The 14,340-nt window shown below is 50.1% G+C and overlaps 1 protein-coding gene across 1 annotated transcript in view; it reads right to left on the bottom strand.

The window, feature by feature from the left end:
* LOC140397075 (myoferlin-like) overlaps positions 1-14,340 on the bottom strand; it is a 183,794-nt gene that overhangs the window by 112,091 nt on the left and 57,363 nt on the right. Inside the window, exons 15-18 of the mRNA XM_072486107.1 lie at positions 11,292-11,469; positions 9,004-9,128; positions 3,156-3,256; positions 1,791-1,983 (exon numbers count right to left, since the gene is read on the bottom strand). Coding sequence (XP_072342208.1) covers positions 1,791-1,983; positions 3,156-3,256; positions 9,004-9,128; positions 11,292-11,469 — 597 coding nt within the window. The remainder of the gene's footprint in view (positions 1-1,790; positions 1,984-3,155; positions 3,257-9,003; positions 9,129-11,291; positions 11,470-14,340) is intronic.

Consider the following 14,340-nt stretch of genomic DNA (forward strand, 5'->3'; position numbering starts at 1 on the left):
CTGCACTGTCAGATGGTCAGTACTGAGGGAGTGCTGCACTGTCAGAGGGTCAGTACTGAGGGAGTGCAACACTGTCAGAGGGTCAGTACTGAGGGAGTGCTGCACTGTCAGAGGGTCAGTACTGAGGGAGTGCCGCACTGTCAGAGGGTCAGTACTGAGGGAGTGTTGCAATCTCAGAGGATCAATACTGAGGGAGTGCTGCGCTGTCAGAGGGTCAGTACTGAGGGAGTGCTGCAATCTCAGAGGATCAATACTGAGGGAGTGCTGCACTGTCAGAGGGTCAGTACTGAGGGAGTGCTGCACTGTCAGAGGGTCAGTACTGAGGGAGTGCTGCACTGTCAGAGGGTCAGTACTGAGGGAGTGCGGCACTGTCAGAGGGTCAGTACTGAGGGAGTGCGGCACTGTCAGAGGGTCAGTACTGAGGGAGTGCTGCACTGTCAGAGGGTCAGTACCGAGGGAGTGCTGCACAGTCAGAGGGGCAGTACTGAGGGAGTGCTGCACTGTCAGAGGGTCAGTACTGAGGGAGTGCTGCACTGTCAGAGGGTCAGTACTGAGGGAGTGCTGCACTGTCAGAGGGTCAGTACTGAGGGAGTGCTGCAATCTCAGAGGATCAATACTGAGGGAGTGCTGCACTGTCAGAGGGTCAGTACTGAGGGAGTGCTGCACTGTCAGAGGGTCAGTACTGAGGGAGTGCTGCACTGTCAGAGGGTCAGTACTGAGGGAGTGCGGCACTGTCAGAGGGTCAGTACTGAGGGAGTGCCGCACTGTCAGAGGGTCAGTACTGAGGGAGTGCTGCACTGTCAGAGGGTCAGTACTGAGGGAGCGCTGGACTGTCAGAGAGTCAATACTAAGGGAGTGCTGCACTGTCAGTGGGTCAGTACTGAGGGAGCGCTGCACTGTCAGAGGGTCAGTACTGAGGGAGTGCTGCACTGTCAGAGGGTCAGTTCTGAGGGAGCGCTGCACTGTCAGAGGGTCAGTACTGAGGGAGCGCTGCACTGTCAGAGGGTCAGTACTGAGTGAGCGCTGCACTGTCAGAGGTTCAGTACTGAGGGAGTGCCGCACTGTCAGAGGGTCAGTACTGAGGGAGTGCTGCACTGTCAGAGGTTCAGTACTGAGGGAGTGCCGCACTGTCAGAGGGTCAGTACTGAGGGAGTGCTGCACTGTCAGAGGGTCAGTACTGAGGGAGCGCCGCACTGTCAGAGGGTCAGTACTGAGGGTGTGCCGCACTCTCAGAGGGTCAGTACTGAGGGAGCGCTGGACTGTCAGAGAGTCAGTACTAAGGGAGCGCTGCACTGTCAGAGGGTCAGTACTGAGGGAGTGCTGCACTGTCAGAGGGTCAGTACTGAGGGATGCTGCACAGTCAGAGGGTCAGTACTGAGGGAGCACTGCACTGTCAGAGGTTCAGTACTGAGGGAGTGCCGCACTCTCAGAGGGTCAGTACTGAGGGAGTGCTACAGTTTTGGTGATACCATCTCTAAGATGGGAAGTCAAACCAGAAGCCCCATTCACCCTTTCAGGCAGACATGACACTTCTCCGAAGAAGATCAGGGGATTTGGTGCTGTGGCCAATATTTATCCCTCAATCACGCAGCAAAAACAAGATTAGCAGGTCATTACTTTGCTATTCATGGGAACTTGCCATGTTGCCCACATCACAACACCTCCTAAGTGTCGAGGAGGTGCTGACGTCTTTTGGGACGACCTATGGTGGTGGAAAGCACCATAGAAAGGCAAGTCTTTCTTTAAACAATTTCAAATACTCCCCCGCCTGTGGACGTCAAAAGGCAAACCTCCTCGGCCACCGATGAGAGCCTCTCGAGCCACTCTTCAACGTCCGGCAGCCTGTCCTCCACATTGACCTTTTTGTCCCTCAGTTCCTCAGCTGACTTCCTGATCTTCTTCAGCAGTGCGATCTGCTGCTCGTGCATTTGCTGATCGAGAGCGGTCCCTTGAGGAAGCCTCTTCAGCGGCGGCAGTGAGCGGCTACGGCAAAGGAGCGAGAAATTAGTAAAAATCAGCCGTGTCATTCGTCTTTACCTCCTCACCCGATGTAGACGCAGCAACTGGGCATCAATATTTATGAAGCCGACATATCTCTTTACCTTACGTTGCTGGATCAGAGAGAATAAGGGTCATAGAAATACTAAGTAAGAGACAAGACAAGATGGAGGATTGTAACCCACTTTACGACCCAAGTTCTAGTATCCAACATGTTCAAATTCAGCTCATCAAGCAGTGGAGGGTGCAACTGGAGCCGATCTTTACACACTTTTATTTATGGAGATACATGTTACAAGCATGCACCTCCAAACTGAACAGTTTAATCTGCTCCTATTTATAAGAGCTCAACTGAATCCCCTGTTAATGCCCCAACACTCAGTTCATATCCAATTAACAAAACGATCCCAGGTTATTTGTAGCATCAGCTAGACCGTGAGCAGGATCTTCTCCATCACAGACCACAGGGGATCTGGGCAGTGCTTCCATTCGCTGGGTATACCCATTGGGATCACCACATTAACAGAGCACGGTAGCGCAGTGGTTAGCACAGTTGCTTCACAGCGCCAGGGTCCCAGGTTCGATTCCCGGCTTGGGTCACTGTCTGTGCGGAGTCTGCACGTTCTCCCCCGTGTCTGCGTGGGTTTCCTCCGGGTGCTCCCGTTTCTTCCCGCAGTCCAACGGTGTGCAGGTTAGGTGGATTGGCCATGCTAAATTGCTCCTTAGTGTCCATAAAAGGTTAAGTGGGGTTACTGGGTTACGGGGATAGGGTAGAAGCGTGGGCTTAAGAAGGCCGCTCTTTCCAAGAGCCGGTGCAGACTCGATGGGCCGAATGGCCTCCTTCTCCACTGTAAATTCTATGATTCCATGATTCTCTAAATTTATATTTTACAGAAGCCACTCGCTTTGAGGGCAATTATGAATCGGCACCAAATGTGGCCTCACCACATCCCCTGGAAGAATAAGTCAAACAAATACACTGAACGGCATCAGATAAATGGCAGCTAGTTGAGATGGAACGGCGCACCCATGGTCCCCAGAGTTGCAGTCGAAGGAGGGGATGGGCAAGACCGTAACCTGATCTATCTGAGATGCCCAATGGTGGGTCTTGAGCATTCTGTCAGATTTTGGGCCACTTGATTTCATGTGCCACCTACTTGCAATCCTTCACGAGCCGCTCGAGCATCTTCACCCACATGCCAGTGAGACGCGTGCCCTCAGATGGCAATGTTGTCTTGATGTCTTTTATATTGGCTTGCTAAACGACATGGGAACAATAACACATCGCGGCAAAGACATGACCCTCTCAGTAAATATGACTTTTATACTCACCCTACTCAATTCTTTTTTTTTCCAGTTAAGGGGCAATTTAGCGTGGCCAATCCACCTCCCCTACACATCCGTTTGGGGTGTGGGGGTGAGACCCACGCAGATACGGGGAGAATGTGCAAACTCCACATGGACAGTGACCCGGGCCGGGATCAAACCCGGGTCCTCAGTGGCGTGAGGCAGCAGTGCTAACCACTGCATCACCATGCCGCCCTTTTTAATCAGGCGGAACTGGCACAGGTGTTTCTCACAAGATTTCGCGCGGAGTGGACTTTATCGGATTGGAGTCGGTTTAACACAGGAGATTCCGTTCCACTGGAACATCGAGCACTGCAAGGTACAGGCAGCTGATCCGCTAATACCCTTCACGTGCCGCCCGTGAGGGACGTCTGCCCCACTGACGCATCCCGAGGGAACCCTCCTTACCCTCTCCAAGTGCCCATTCTCCACGTTCCGAGTCTGGACACTCAGGGAAGGAGTCTTGCCAGCGTCTTGGGGGCAGTTTTGGTGGTGGGTGCCGAGAGAACGCTCGCAACGTGCCCGCCAGATCAGGCGCCTCATGCATTGCTGTCTCTGCCAATCTTGCTGGGAGTGAGTGAGCAGCGGACATGGCCAGCTGCCTGGCAGCGGAGGCAGGTAGGGAATGAGTGTCCTTACACCTGGTCGATTGGAGCCAATTTGAGGACGCCAGCGGACCGGGCTGCGGCGGATAGGTCCCGCACTGTGGGCAAAGCCTGCAGATCCCACTCACCATCCTTAACTGGTTGGGCACCCGCAGAAGGCTTCTTAATTGGCCGTCTCCTGTAAGATCGGGCAGGCAAGCATCGCCAGTGGGGTCGTGAGCTGCCTTTGACCTTTGAAGACCTTTAAAGATGGCAAGATTCCACCCTGAGTGTCAGACGTCCACTCTCCGGGTGGAGTTTGCACGTTCTCCCCATATCTGCGTGGGTACAACCCAAAAGGATGTGTAGGGGAGGTGGATTGGACATGTTACATTGCTCCTTAATTGTAAAATAAACTGCAACAGTGTCATACTTTAGCTACAGTGAGGAATGTAGGAATTCCAGATACATCATTTATTACATGTATTTGGTGCAGTAAGAGTTTAAAGCCTTTAGTGTGTGTGTGTGTGTGTGACTGTTGTAATAATCATTTTCAAAAGTCCCGGTTTAAAAGACAGACACTTTGGCTACAAGAGATAATTAAAGCGTCGTAAAAGTTAGGGCTAATGGAATTTTGTTTATATAAAGAAGGTTTATATGCAGAAGAGATTTACAAGGATGCTACCGGGACTTGATGGTCTGAGTTATAAGGAGAGGCTGGGATAGGCTGGGACTTTTTTCCTGGAGCGTAGGAGGCTTAGGGGTGATCTTATAGAGGTCTATAAAATAATGAGGGGCATAGGTAAGTCAACATCTTTTCCCAAAGGTAGGGGAGTCTAAAACTAGAGGGCATAGGTTAAAGGTGAGAGGGGAGAGAGACAAAAGAGACCAGAGGGGAAATTCCTTCACACAGAAGGTGGTGGGCATCTGGAACGGGCTGCCAGAGGCAGTGGCAAAGGCGGGTACAATTCTTTCCTTTAAAAAGCAGTTAGACAGTTACATGGGCAGGGCGGGTATAGAGGGATATGGGCCAAATGCGGGCAACTGGGACTAGCTTAGTGATAGAAACTGGGCGGCATGGACAAGCTGGGCCGAAGGGCCTGTTTCCATGCTGTAAACATCTACGACTCTAAGGTTCCCTGGGGAGTAGATCATTAGTGATATCGTGTTGGCCTTAGCAGGTTGATGTAGTTAATGGGAGGAGCCAGGGATTGAAATAGTCAGGTATTGGGTTTTGTAGCCACCTAAAATGGCTGATTCCCTATTAATTTGGCAAAAACCCGATTTAAAATGGCTAACCGAAAAGGCTGATGGGAATAGCAGTCAACAGGACACAAACGGACAGCTGCAGACAGAATAGCGTATTCGCCTCTGGGGAAGTCGGCCCAGATCGATACTCAAGACCATTAGCAGCACATCAACCCAGACATCTGCAGTTTAATCGGCTATCCCCGGGAACAATTGCAACATATTAGCAATTGAATGCCGGGCCAGACCTGTCGGCGCCTGCAGTGGCCGAAACAAAGACAGGTGAATGACCACCCACCGATCGAGGAATCGCCCCGTTATTGGACATATTGAACCCAGTGATTGGGAACATGTCCAATCACTTGGGACTCAGGGTCAAGGGCCGCCCCGAGAGGCGGGAAGCCCCTGGGCCCTATAAAGTGAGGGGCCAAGTTCAGATTTCTCTCTCTCTCCCTTCTTCTCCTGCTCGAGACCTTTGCAAGAACATCAACCAGAAACTGTAAGTTTGACTCCAGCGATCGCTACCCGATAAAGACTCCTAGCCATCGACCTGTATCAGCCTTTTTGAATCCCGCGGGCCAGATCCGATTCGATAAGCCATTCGTCTCCCTGACCTGGTGGGCCCTTCCTAAAGTTAAGTATTGTCCAATAGTGGTAGGTTTCTATATAGATAGTAGGATTATTGTGTAAGCATTACTTGTTGTATATAATGAGGGGCTGTGCAGGACCCTCTGTTTGCACAACCTCATTATTTTATAGACCTCTATAAGATCACCCCTAAGCCTCCTAATTGGACCGTTGATTCCAATCTTACTAAGCGGTGTGCTGACTTATTAATCATAACTTGAGCTTGAACCGCGTGGCGGTATCAGAAAGATACCCGGCGACTCGTGAGCAAAGGTGACAGAATTAGAGCTAATAAAACTAAGGCTAAAAAGAGCAACAGTTTCAGTTCAGTTAAAGATTTGACTGTGTACAGACCGGCCGCTTTTCTCAAAGCCGTTTAGTTCAAAAGATTTTGCCTGAAAACAAAACAAGCAGTGTCTGGAAAGACTGGCAGGGTAACTGGCAGTTTGACTCAGGCAAGAATCTGCAGCTGGTTCCTGAAAGATCTCTTTCTCAAGTGGTTTATCCACGACATCTCTTTGCAGGAAGTATTCCTGAGTCTGTTAACTGTAATTAAAAGTGGATTGTGACCTGAGATGGGTTTTGCTTGAGTGGAGATGAAAGCTAGTGGGTTGGATTTTGTGTTTCATGTTATTGTTAAGCATTGTTTCTAAGCTCTTTTCTTTGCGATGTTAAAGTTAACAATACGGTGTTAGTAATAGAATTTGTTTTAATATACCATATGCCTATTTATGGGTGGAATCACTGCTGGAGCGAAGTATCCTTTCCTCACAGTGTTACAAATTAAATAAAATAGTGGGGTTTCTGTCCAGCAACCTAGCAACTGTTGGGGTCTGGTCTGGGATCTTAATAAAATCGGGATTTAAAAGTATAATTCCTTGTTTGGCTTGGGATTATTGAATTTAAAGACAGTGAGTGTGTGTGGAGCTGCTTTTTTTAAGGTGTTGAGGTTTAAATAGAGGGTATAGTAAGAAGTCTTACAACACCAGGTTAAAGTCCAACAGGTTTGTTTCGAATCACTAGCTTTCGGAGCACTGCTCCTTCCTCAGGTGAATGAAGAGGTGGGTTCCAGAAACATATATACAGACAGTCAAAGATGAAATACGATACTTTGAATGCAAGTCTTTGCAGGTAATTAAGTCTACAGGTCCAGACGGAGCAACCGGAGAGAGGGATAATCACAGGTTAAAGAGGAGTGAATTGCATTCAAAGTATCGTCTTGCATCTTTGACCTTGTCTATATAAATGTTTCTGGAACCCACCTCTTCATTCACCTGAGGAAGGAGCAGTGCTGCGAAAGCTAGTGATTCGAAACAAACCTGTTGGACTTTAACCTGGTGTTGTAAGACTTCTTACTGTGCTCACCCCAGTCCAACGCCGGCATCTCCACATCATGATGGGAAATGGCTCTGTTGGGGTATGGTGCCAGATTGTAATACTACTGATCGTCTTGCTCTCTCTCTCATTTGGGTGCCGTACAGGGGCGAGATTCTTTCTCCAACTTCCTTTCGGCCCAAAGTTCCACAGCTCCAGCATTTTGTCACTGGCAGGGCACGGTGACAGCACAGAGGATGGGCACAACCTTCCTGGCACTGCACAGGGTGGGAGTTCCTGCACAGCTCCAGGGTCCCAGGTTCGATTCCCGACTTGGGTCACTGTCTGTGCAGAGTCTGCACGTTCTCCCCATCTCTGTTAGGTGGATTGGCCATGATAAATTGCCCCGTCGTGTCCAAAAAGGTTAGGTGGGCTTGCTGGGTGACGGGGATAGGATGGAGGTGTGGGCTTAAGTGGGGTTCTCTTTCCAATGGCCGGTGCAGACTCGATGGGCCGAATGGCCTCCTTCTGCACTGTAAATTTGATTTGGCCACTTGGCCATTTTATCGTCTCCTCTCCGTGACCCACTTTCCCAAAACAAGGATGCAAAGCGAGAAACAAGCGCACAGTTAAACCTTTGTGAAAAAGCCATGGAATTGCCTGGCACAGAATGTTGAGGCTGGTCAGCCAACCCACCTTTCTCAGAACAGAGGTGGATAGATTTTTGTTGGGCGAGGGGATTAAGGGTTATGGCGAGGTCAGTCTCCTTGAATGGCGGAACAGGCTGGATGGGCAGCCTTTCCCCATTTCTCTGCCAACCCTATACCGTGGCGTTTAGCTGGAGAAATGCCAAGGTGCAGAACCGATTACGGTGGCGGTCGAGCGAGCCGGGAGGTGTTTACACGTGGATGAAACAACAAAGCACGCAAACAAACCAGTTATCGATGCACTGAACGAATGCTCCGTTCCACGACTCCCGGCACTTTCTGCTATTGTGTTTCAGCTTCTTGCGCGGTAATTTGTCCCTGCCGGAAAAACCCTGAGGTGGTGTCGGAGTCCGGGGGGGCGAGAGAGGCTGACGTCTTGGCCTTTGCCTCCCTGGTAGCCCGGAGATGGATCTTATTAGCGTGGAGGGACTCGAAGCCCCCAGAATCGGTGGTATGGGTTAGCGACATGGCGGGGTTTCTCAGGCTTGAGAAAATGACGTTCGCCTTAAGAGAATCAATGTTAAGGTTCGTCTGGAGATGGCAGCCATTTATCGATTTCTTCAGGGAAAACTAAACTGTTAGCAGATACAATGGGGGGGGGGGGCAAGAGAACGTGGGGGGGGATAGATAAATTTAGTCTAGGCGGGATCAGCGAGAGGAGGTGGTACGACTGGGGAATTGTGTGTATAAGCCATGTTGGCGGGGTATGGTTGATGGTTGGGGGGGGCGGGGGGAGTTATTTGCTGAGTTATGTTGACAATTACATTTGTATTTGTTGTTATAAAATCATAAACGCCTTAATAAAATGTTTTTTTTAAAAAAGACAAATCCTGAGGCTTTGAATAAGGCCGTAAGGAATAGGAACGGGAGTGGGCCTTGCAGCACCTTGAGCCTGCTCTGCCACTTCACAAGATCCCCTGTGGATTAAGCCTTAATTCCCGTGCGGATTAAAAACCTATCGATCCCAGAATGGAGACAACGGTGCGGGACATCGAGGGGATCGTTGAATGTAAAGTGGGGGAAATGCTGGAAATATTCGGCAGGTCCGGCGTCGCCAGTGGAGGGAGTTAATGCTTCAGGTCGGAAAAGCCCTGACAACGTTAACACTGCTCCTCTCGCCACCTAACCTGGCGTGTGCTTCCAGCGCTTGCTGCTTTCCGCTGTCATCGAGTACTCACCAGCTTGTCGATGATTTTGAGGAGAATGTTTAACCTGTCCAGCCTGTGGTCGATGTTTTCCCAGTACGATGTCAGAGCGGCCACCGGCTTGGTGTCACACCAGGGAAGGAAGTAGTAGTAGTTACCTGCGAAGACACAGCGAGTTAAATCCTCACTAAAAACAAATAAAACAAACAAGGTTAATGCTCCCCGAAACTAGCTGCAATGTTCATTCATGGACCATCTCAAACTGCTGCTTTGGAAATGCCTAAATTCACCAAGAAATAATCTTCACCTTCAAGCAGAAGGACTACAAAGGACATCTTTGTTCACCTCATGCGCGTGAGATCTTAGGGTTGAGGACTCTGGGTCTGAGTTTAGAAGGATGAGGGGGGGGAGCTTATTGAAACTAACAGAATGCGACGAGGCCTGGATAGAGTGGACGTGGAGAGGATGTTTCCACTAGTAGGAAAAACTAGAACCAGAGGACACAATCTCAGACTGAAGGGACGATCCCTGAAAACAGAGATGAGGAGGAATTTCTTCAGCCAGAGGGTGGTGAATCTGTGGAACTCATTGCCGCAGAAGGCTGTGGAGGCCAAATCACTGAGTGTCTTTTTAAAAAATAAATTTAGAGTACCCAATTATTTTTTTTCCGAAATAAGGGACAATTTAGTGTGGCCAATCCACCTAACCTGCACATCTTTGGGTTGTGAGGGCGAGACCCAGGCAGACACGGGGAGAATGTGCAAACTCCACACGGACAGTGATCCAGAGCCAGGATCGAACCCGGGTCCTCGGCGCATTGCGGCAGCAGTGCTAACCACTGTGCCACCCTGCCGCCCATCACTGAGTGTCTTTGAGACAGAGATGGATAGATCCTTGATTAATAAGGGGATCAGGGGTTATGGGGAGAAGGCAGGAGAATGGAGATGAGAAAATATCAGCCATGATTGAATGGCGGAGCAGACTCGATGGGCCGAGTGGCCTAATTCTGCAACTATGGTTTCATGATGATATATTACAAAGTATTTACAGCACAGAAACAGGGCATTTGGTCCAACAGTGTTCCTGTTCACACAATCTACTTCCCACCGCTCTCCACCTCCCTGTACCACCATATCTTTCTATTCCTTTCTCCCTCTTGTATTTATCTAGGTTCCTCTTCAATGCACCTATACCATTCACCTCAGCCATTCCACCCATGGTAGTGGACTCCACAACCCCATCTACACTCTTTGTTTAAAAGCACTGCTCCTGAAATCTCGGAGATTTATCAGTGGCCATCTGATACCGGGGGGTGGGGGTCTTCTGGAGCCCGTGAATAGCGTCCCTCCCTCTCAGTCAGAAGCACCAAGTTTGATTCCAACCCCAGGGCCAAGGGAGGTGCTTTGGTAACGCGGCCAAACAGGTTGAAGATAAGCCTGTAAGTCCTTCCAACATGCCAATGGCAGGTGGTAAGAGCGGGAGCGATTCCTGTGTTGTGAGCATTGGACCTCTCCCGTCACTGTCCATTGCTCTACAACACGCCTGTAAAAGTGTATATCACCACAGCAACCCGGACTACCCAAGGGAACTGTAACACTCCGCCATTATAACTACCACCCTTAACTCTGGTCTCACTTGGGTTGGGGGAGAGGTGACGGAGTTGGAAGAAGGGGAAGGATTAGGAATGGTATGAAAATGATGGAAATGGGATAATCATAGAATTTGCAGTGCAGAAGGAGGCCATTCGGCCCATCAAATCTGCACCGGCCCTTGGAAAGAGCCCCCACTTAAGCCCACAGCTTCACCCTATCCCCATAACCCTGTAACTCCACCTAACCTTTTTGGACACTAAGGGGCAATGTATCATGGCCAACTGATTTAACCTGCACATCTTTGAACACTAAGGGCAATTTAGCGCGGCCAATCCACCTAACCTGCACATCTTTGGACTGTGGGAGGGAACCGGAGCACCCGGAGGAAACCCACGCAGACACGGGGGAGAACGTGCAGACTCCGCACAGACAGAGACCCAAGCCGGGAATCGAACCTGGGACCCTGGAGCTGAGAAGCAACGGTGCTAACAACTGTGCTACCCTGCTGCCCACAATGGGGTGGGTGGGATGGAATAGGAATCTGAGGAAGCAATTTGCCATTGAGACTCCAGTTTCACTGCAAATATTTTGCAGGCTTAGCTTACGGGAATCGGAAGAAGGGGATCGGGAAAGAAAGGCGCATTCTAAACTCGCCTGCCGATCTATTTGAACCCTTCTTGTTCAGCAGGTATGCGACCTACTTCCACAGTCCCCGGTGCATCATCTTACCATCAAATAAGGCCTGGCTGTACTGCGTAGAGGATGCGTGAAGTTTGCATGACTTGTCAAACTTGTTGCCGTAATTCCCGATGCTGACTTCGAATTGGACCGGCCCTTTGACTTCCTGCATTCCCGACGCCGAATGGAACACCACACAGAGGCTGAACCTCCGCCTCTGCAAGTACTTCTGAAAGCATGCAATCAAAGAGATTCTCTCATGTCCTCTCACGCCAGCAACAGCTTACATTTGGATGACATCTTTCACGTCGCAATGGCCTTAGATCAGACAACGCTTGATACCTAGCCATCTGCAGAAAATAGACTAAAAGGCCAGCGGAAAGAGGCAGTTTTAAGGAGCATCTTTAAGGGGGAAAGCGAGATGGGGATGTTGAGGGAGGGCATTTCAGACCTCGGGGTTCAGACAGATGAAGGCACAATGCAATTTTCCATTCATTCTTGGCTAGTGGAGCTATGGGCAAGGCCAGAATTTGGTAACCATGCCTAAAACCTTAGGCCTAATGCCGAAAGTAGGCGGTGGACCGCCCATCATTTGAGCCACTGCAGTCCATGTTGTGTCAGTGCATCCACAGTGCTTTTGTGCTGTAGCGCTCTAACACGACTGGGCGGCTTGCTCTGCCATTGCAGAAAGCATTTAATAGCCAACCGCATTGCTGTGGGTCAGGAGTCACGTGTAGTCCAGACCGGGTAAAGGTGGCAGATTTCCTTCTCCTGAAGGACGTTAGTGAACCAGGTGGGTGTTTTTTAAAATTTAGAGTACCCAATTATTTTTTTCCAATTAAAGGGGCAATCCACCTACCCTGCACATCTTTTGGGTTGTGGGGGCGAGGCCCACGCAGACACGGGGAGAATGTGCAAATTGCACACCGACAGTGACCCGGGGCCAGGATCGAACCCACGCAGACACGGGGAGAATGTGCAAACTCCACACGGACAGTGACCCGGGGCCGGGATCGAACCCGGGTCCTCAGCGCCGTGAGGTAGCAGTGCTAACCACTGCGCCACCATGACGCCCAACCAGGTGGGGTTTCACAACAATCCAGTAACTTCGTGAACATTATTAACGAGACTCATTTATATTCCAGATTTATTAATTCATGGAATTTATATTCCCACAGATGCCATGAAATCGCGCCTCTGGAGCATTCGTCCAGGCCTCTGGATTCCTTGCTCAGTAATGTAACCACTCTGCTACCACTGGAGATAGGGATGATCTCATTCAAACGTATAACATTCTGACAGGGCTGGGCAGACTGGGTACAGTCTAGGTTTACCAGATTGTTGCCTGGTATGGAGGGCATTAGCTATGAGGAGCGGTTGAATAAACTTGGTTTCTCACTGGAACAACGGAGGTTGAGGGGCGACCTGATAGAGGTCTACAAAATTATGAGGGGCGTAGACAGAGTGGATAGTCAGAGGCTTTTCCCCAGGGTAGAGGGGTCAATTACTAGGGGGCATAGGTTTAAGGTGCGAGGGGCAAGGTTTAGAGGAGATGTACGAGGCAAGTTTTTTACACAGAGGGTAGTGGGTGCCTGGAACTCGCTACCGGAGGAGGTGGTGGAAGCAGGGACGATAGTGACATTTAAGGGGCATCTTGACTAATATATAAATATGATGGGAATAGAGGGATACGGACCCAGGAAGTGTAGAAGATTGTAGTTTAGTCGGGCAGCATGGTCGGCACGGGCTTGGAGGGCCGAAGGGCCTGTTCCTGTGCTGTACATTTCTTTGTTCTTTGTTGTAGGTGGGTAGGGTGGGTGGGGGAACAAAGGGTCACAGTCTCTGGCTACCGCATAAGCCATTTAGGACTGAGGTAAGGAGAAACGTCCTCACACGGAGGGTGGTCAACCCTTGGAATTCTCCACCACAGAAGGTTGCGGAGGCCGAGTCACACGGGCGGCACGCTAGCACAAGTGGATAGCACTGTTGCTTCACAGCTCCAGGGTCCCAGGTTCGATTCCCGGCTTGGGTCACTGTCTGTGCGGAGTCTGCACGTTCTCCCCCGTGTCTGCGTGGGTTTCCTCCGGGTGCTCTGGTTTCCTCCCACAGTCCAACGACGTGCAGGTTAGGTGGATTGGCCATGCTAAATTGCCCCTTAGTGTCCAAAAAGGTTAGGAGGGGTTATTGGTGTACGGGGATAGGGTGGAAGTGAGGGCTTAAGTGGGTCGGTGCAGACTCGATGGGCCGAATGGCCTCCTTCTGCACTGTATGTTCTCTGTTCTAATATCTGTAAGAGGGAATTAGATCGATTTCTCGACACTAAAGACGTCAAGGGGCAAGGGGGAGAGTGCGGGAATGTGGCGTTGAGGTAGAGGATCACACAGGATCATATTGATGGGCTGAATGGCCTACTCCTGCCCTCTACCTTTTTTTGATTTGAAACCAAGGATGAGAACTTTAAAATTGAGGAGCTGCCAGACCAGGAGTCGATGTAGGGCCAATGTGCACAGGGGTGATGGCTGAATGGGAAGGGGCAAAAAACTAATTACAAGGGGACAGACAGCCAATGAGTGAGCCTCATCTGATTAAGCTCCCACGTTCCCGTAACAGCCTCCCCGAACAGGTGCCGGAATGTGGCGACTAGGGGCATTTCACAGTAACTTCATTTGAAGCCTACTTGTGACAATAAGCGATTTTCATTTCATTTCATTCATTTCATTTCATTCATGTATATGCGCAGTTCAGCCAAGTAGTGTAAGGACTCTTACTATTGATTCCCTTGGTTCCTATTTCTTTTGTTTTATCTTTTATCGCTTTTGGTCCATTGGATCTTTCATGGAGACATACCTTCAAGCCGAACAGAGGAAGTGAGGAATTCAAAGTGTCAAAATAGTGCACTTTGTTATGACGTTTTCTATTTTGGTCAGAAGAACCCAGGGTTAATGGCACCCAAGAGATTCGGGGGTGGGGGGGGGGTCCGTTTCAATTGGTTGGCTGGTGGCTAATGGATTGGACAGGGACAGTATTCTGCCCGACAACCGACAGCGGTTGGTTCCTGTCAGGTGGGGGTTTTCGGAGAGGACCCAAGAGAAGCGACTGG

Source organism: Scyliorhinus torazame, chromosome 20 (assembly GCF_047496885.1).
Source record: "Scyliorhinus torazame isolate Kashiwa2021f chromosome 20, sScyTor2.1, whole genome shotgun sequence".
Lineage (NCBI taxonomy): Eukaryota > Metazoa > Chordata > Chondrichthyes > Carcharhiniformes > Scyliorhinidae > Scyliorhinus > Scyliorhinus torazame.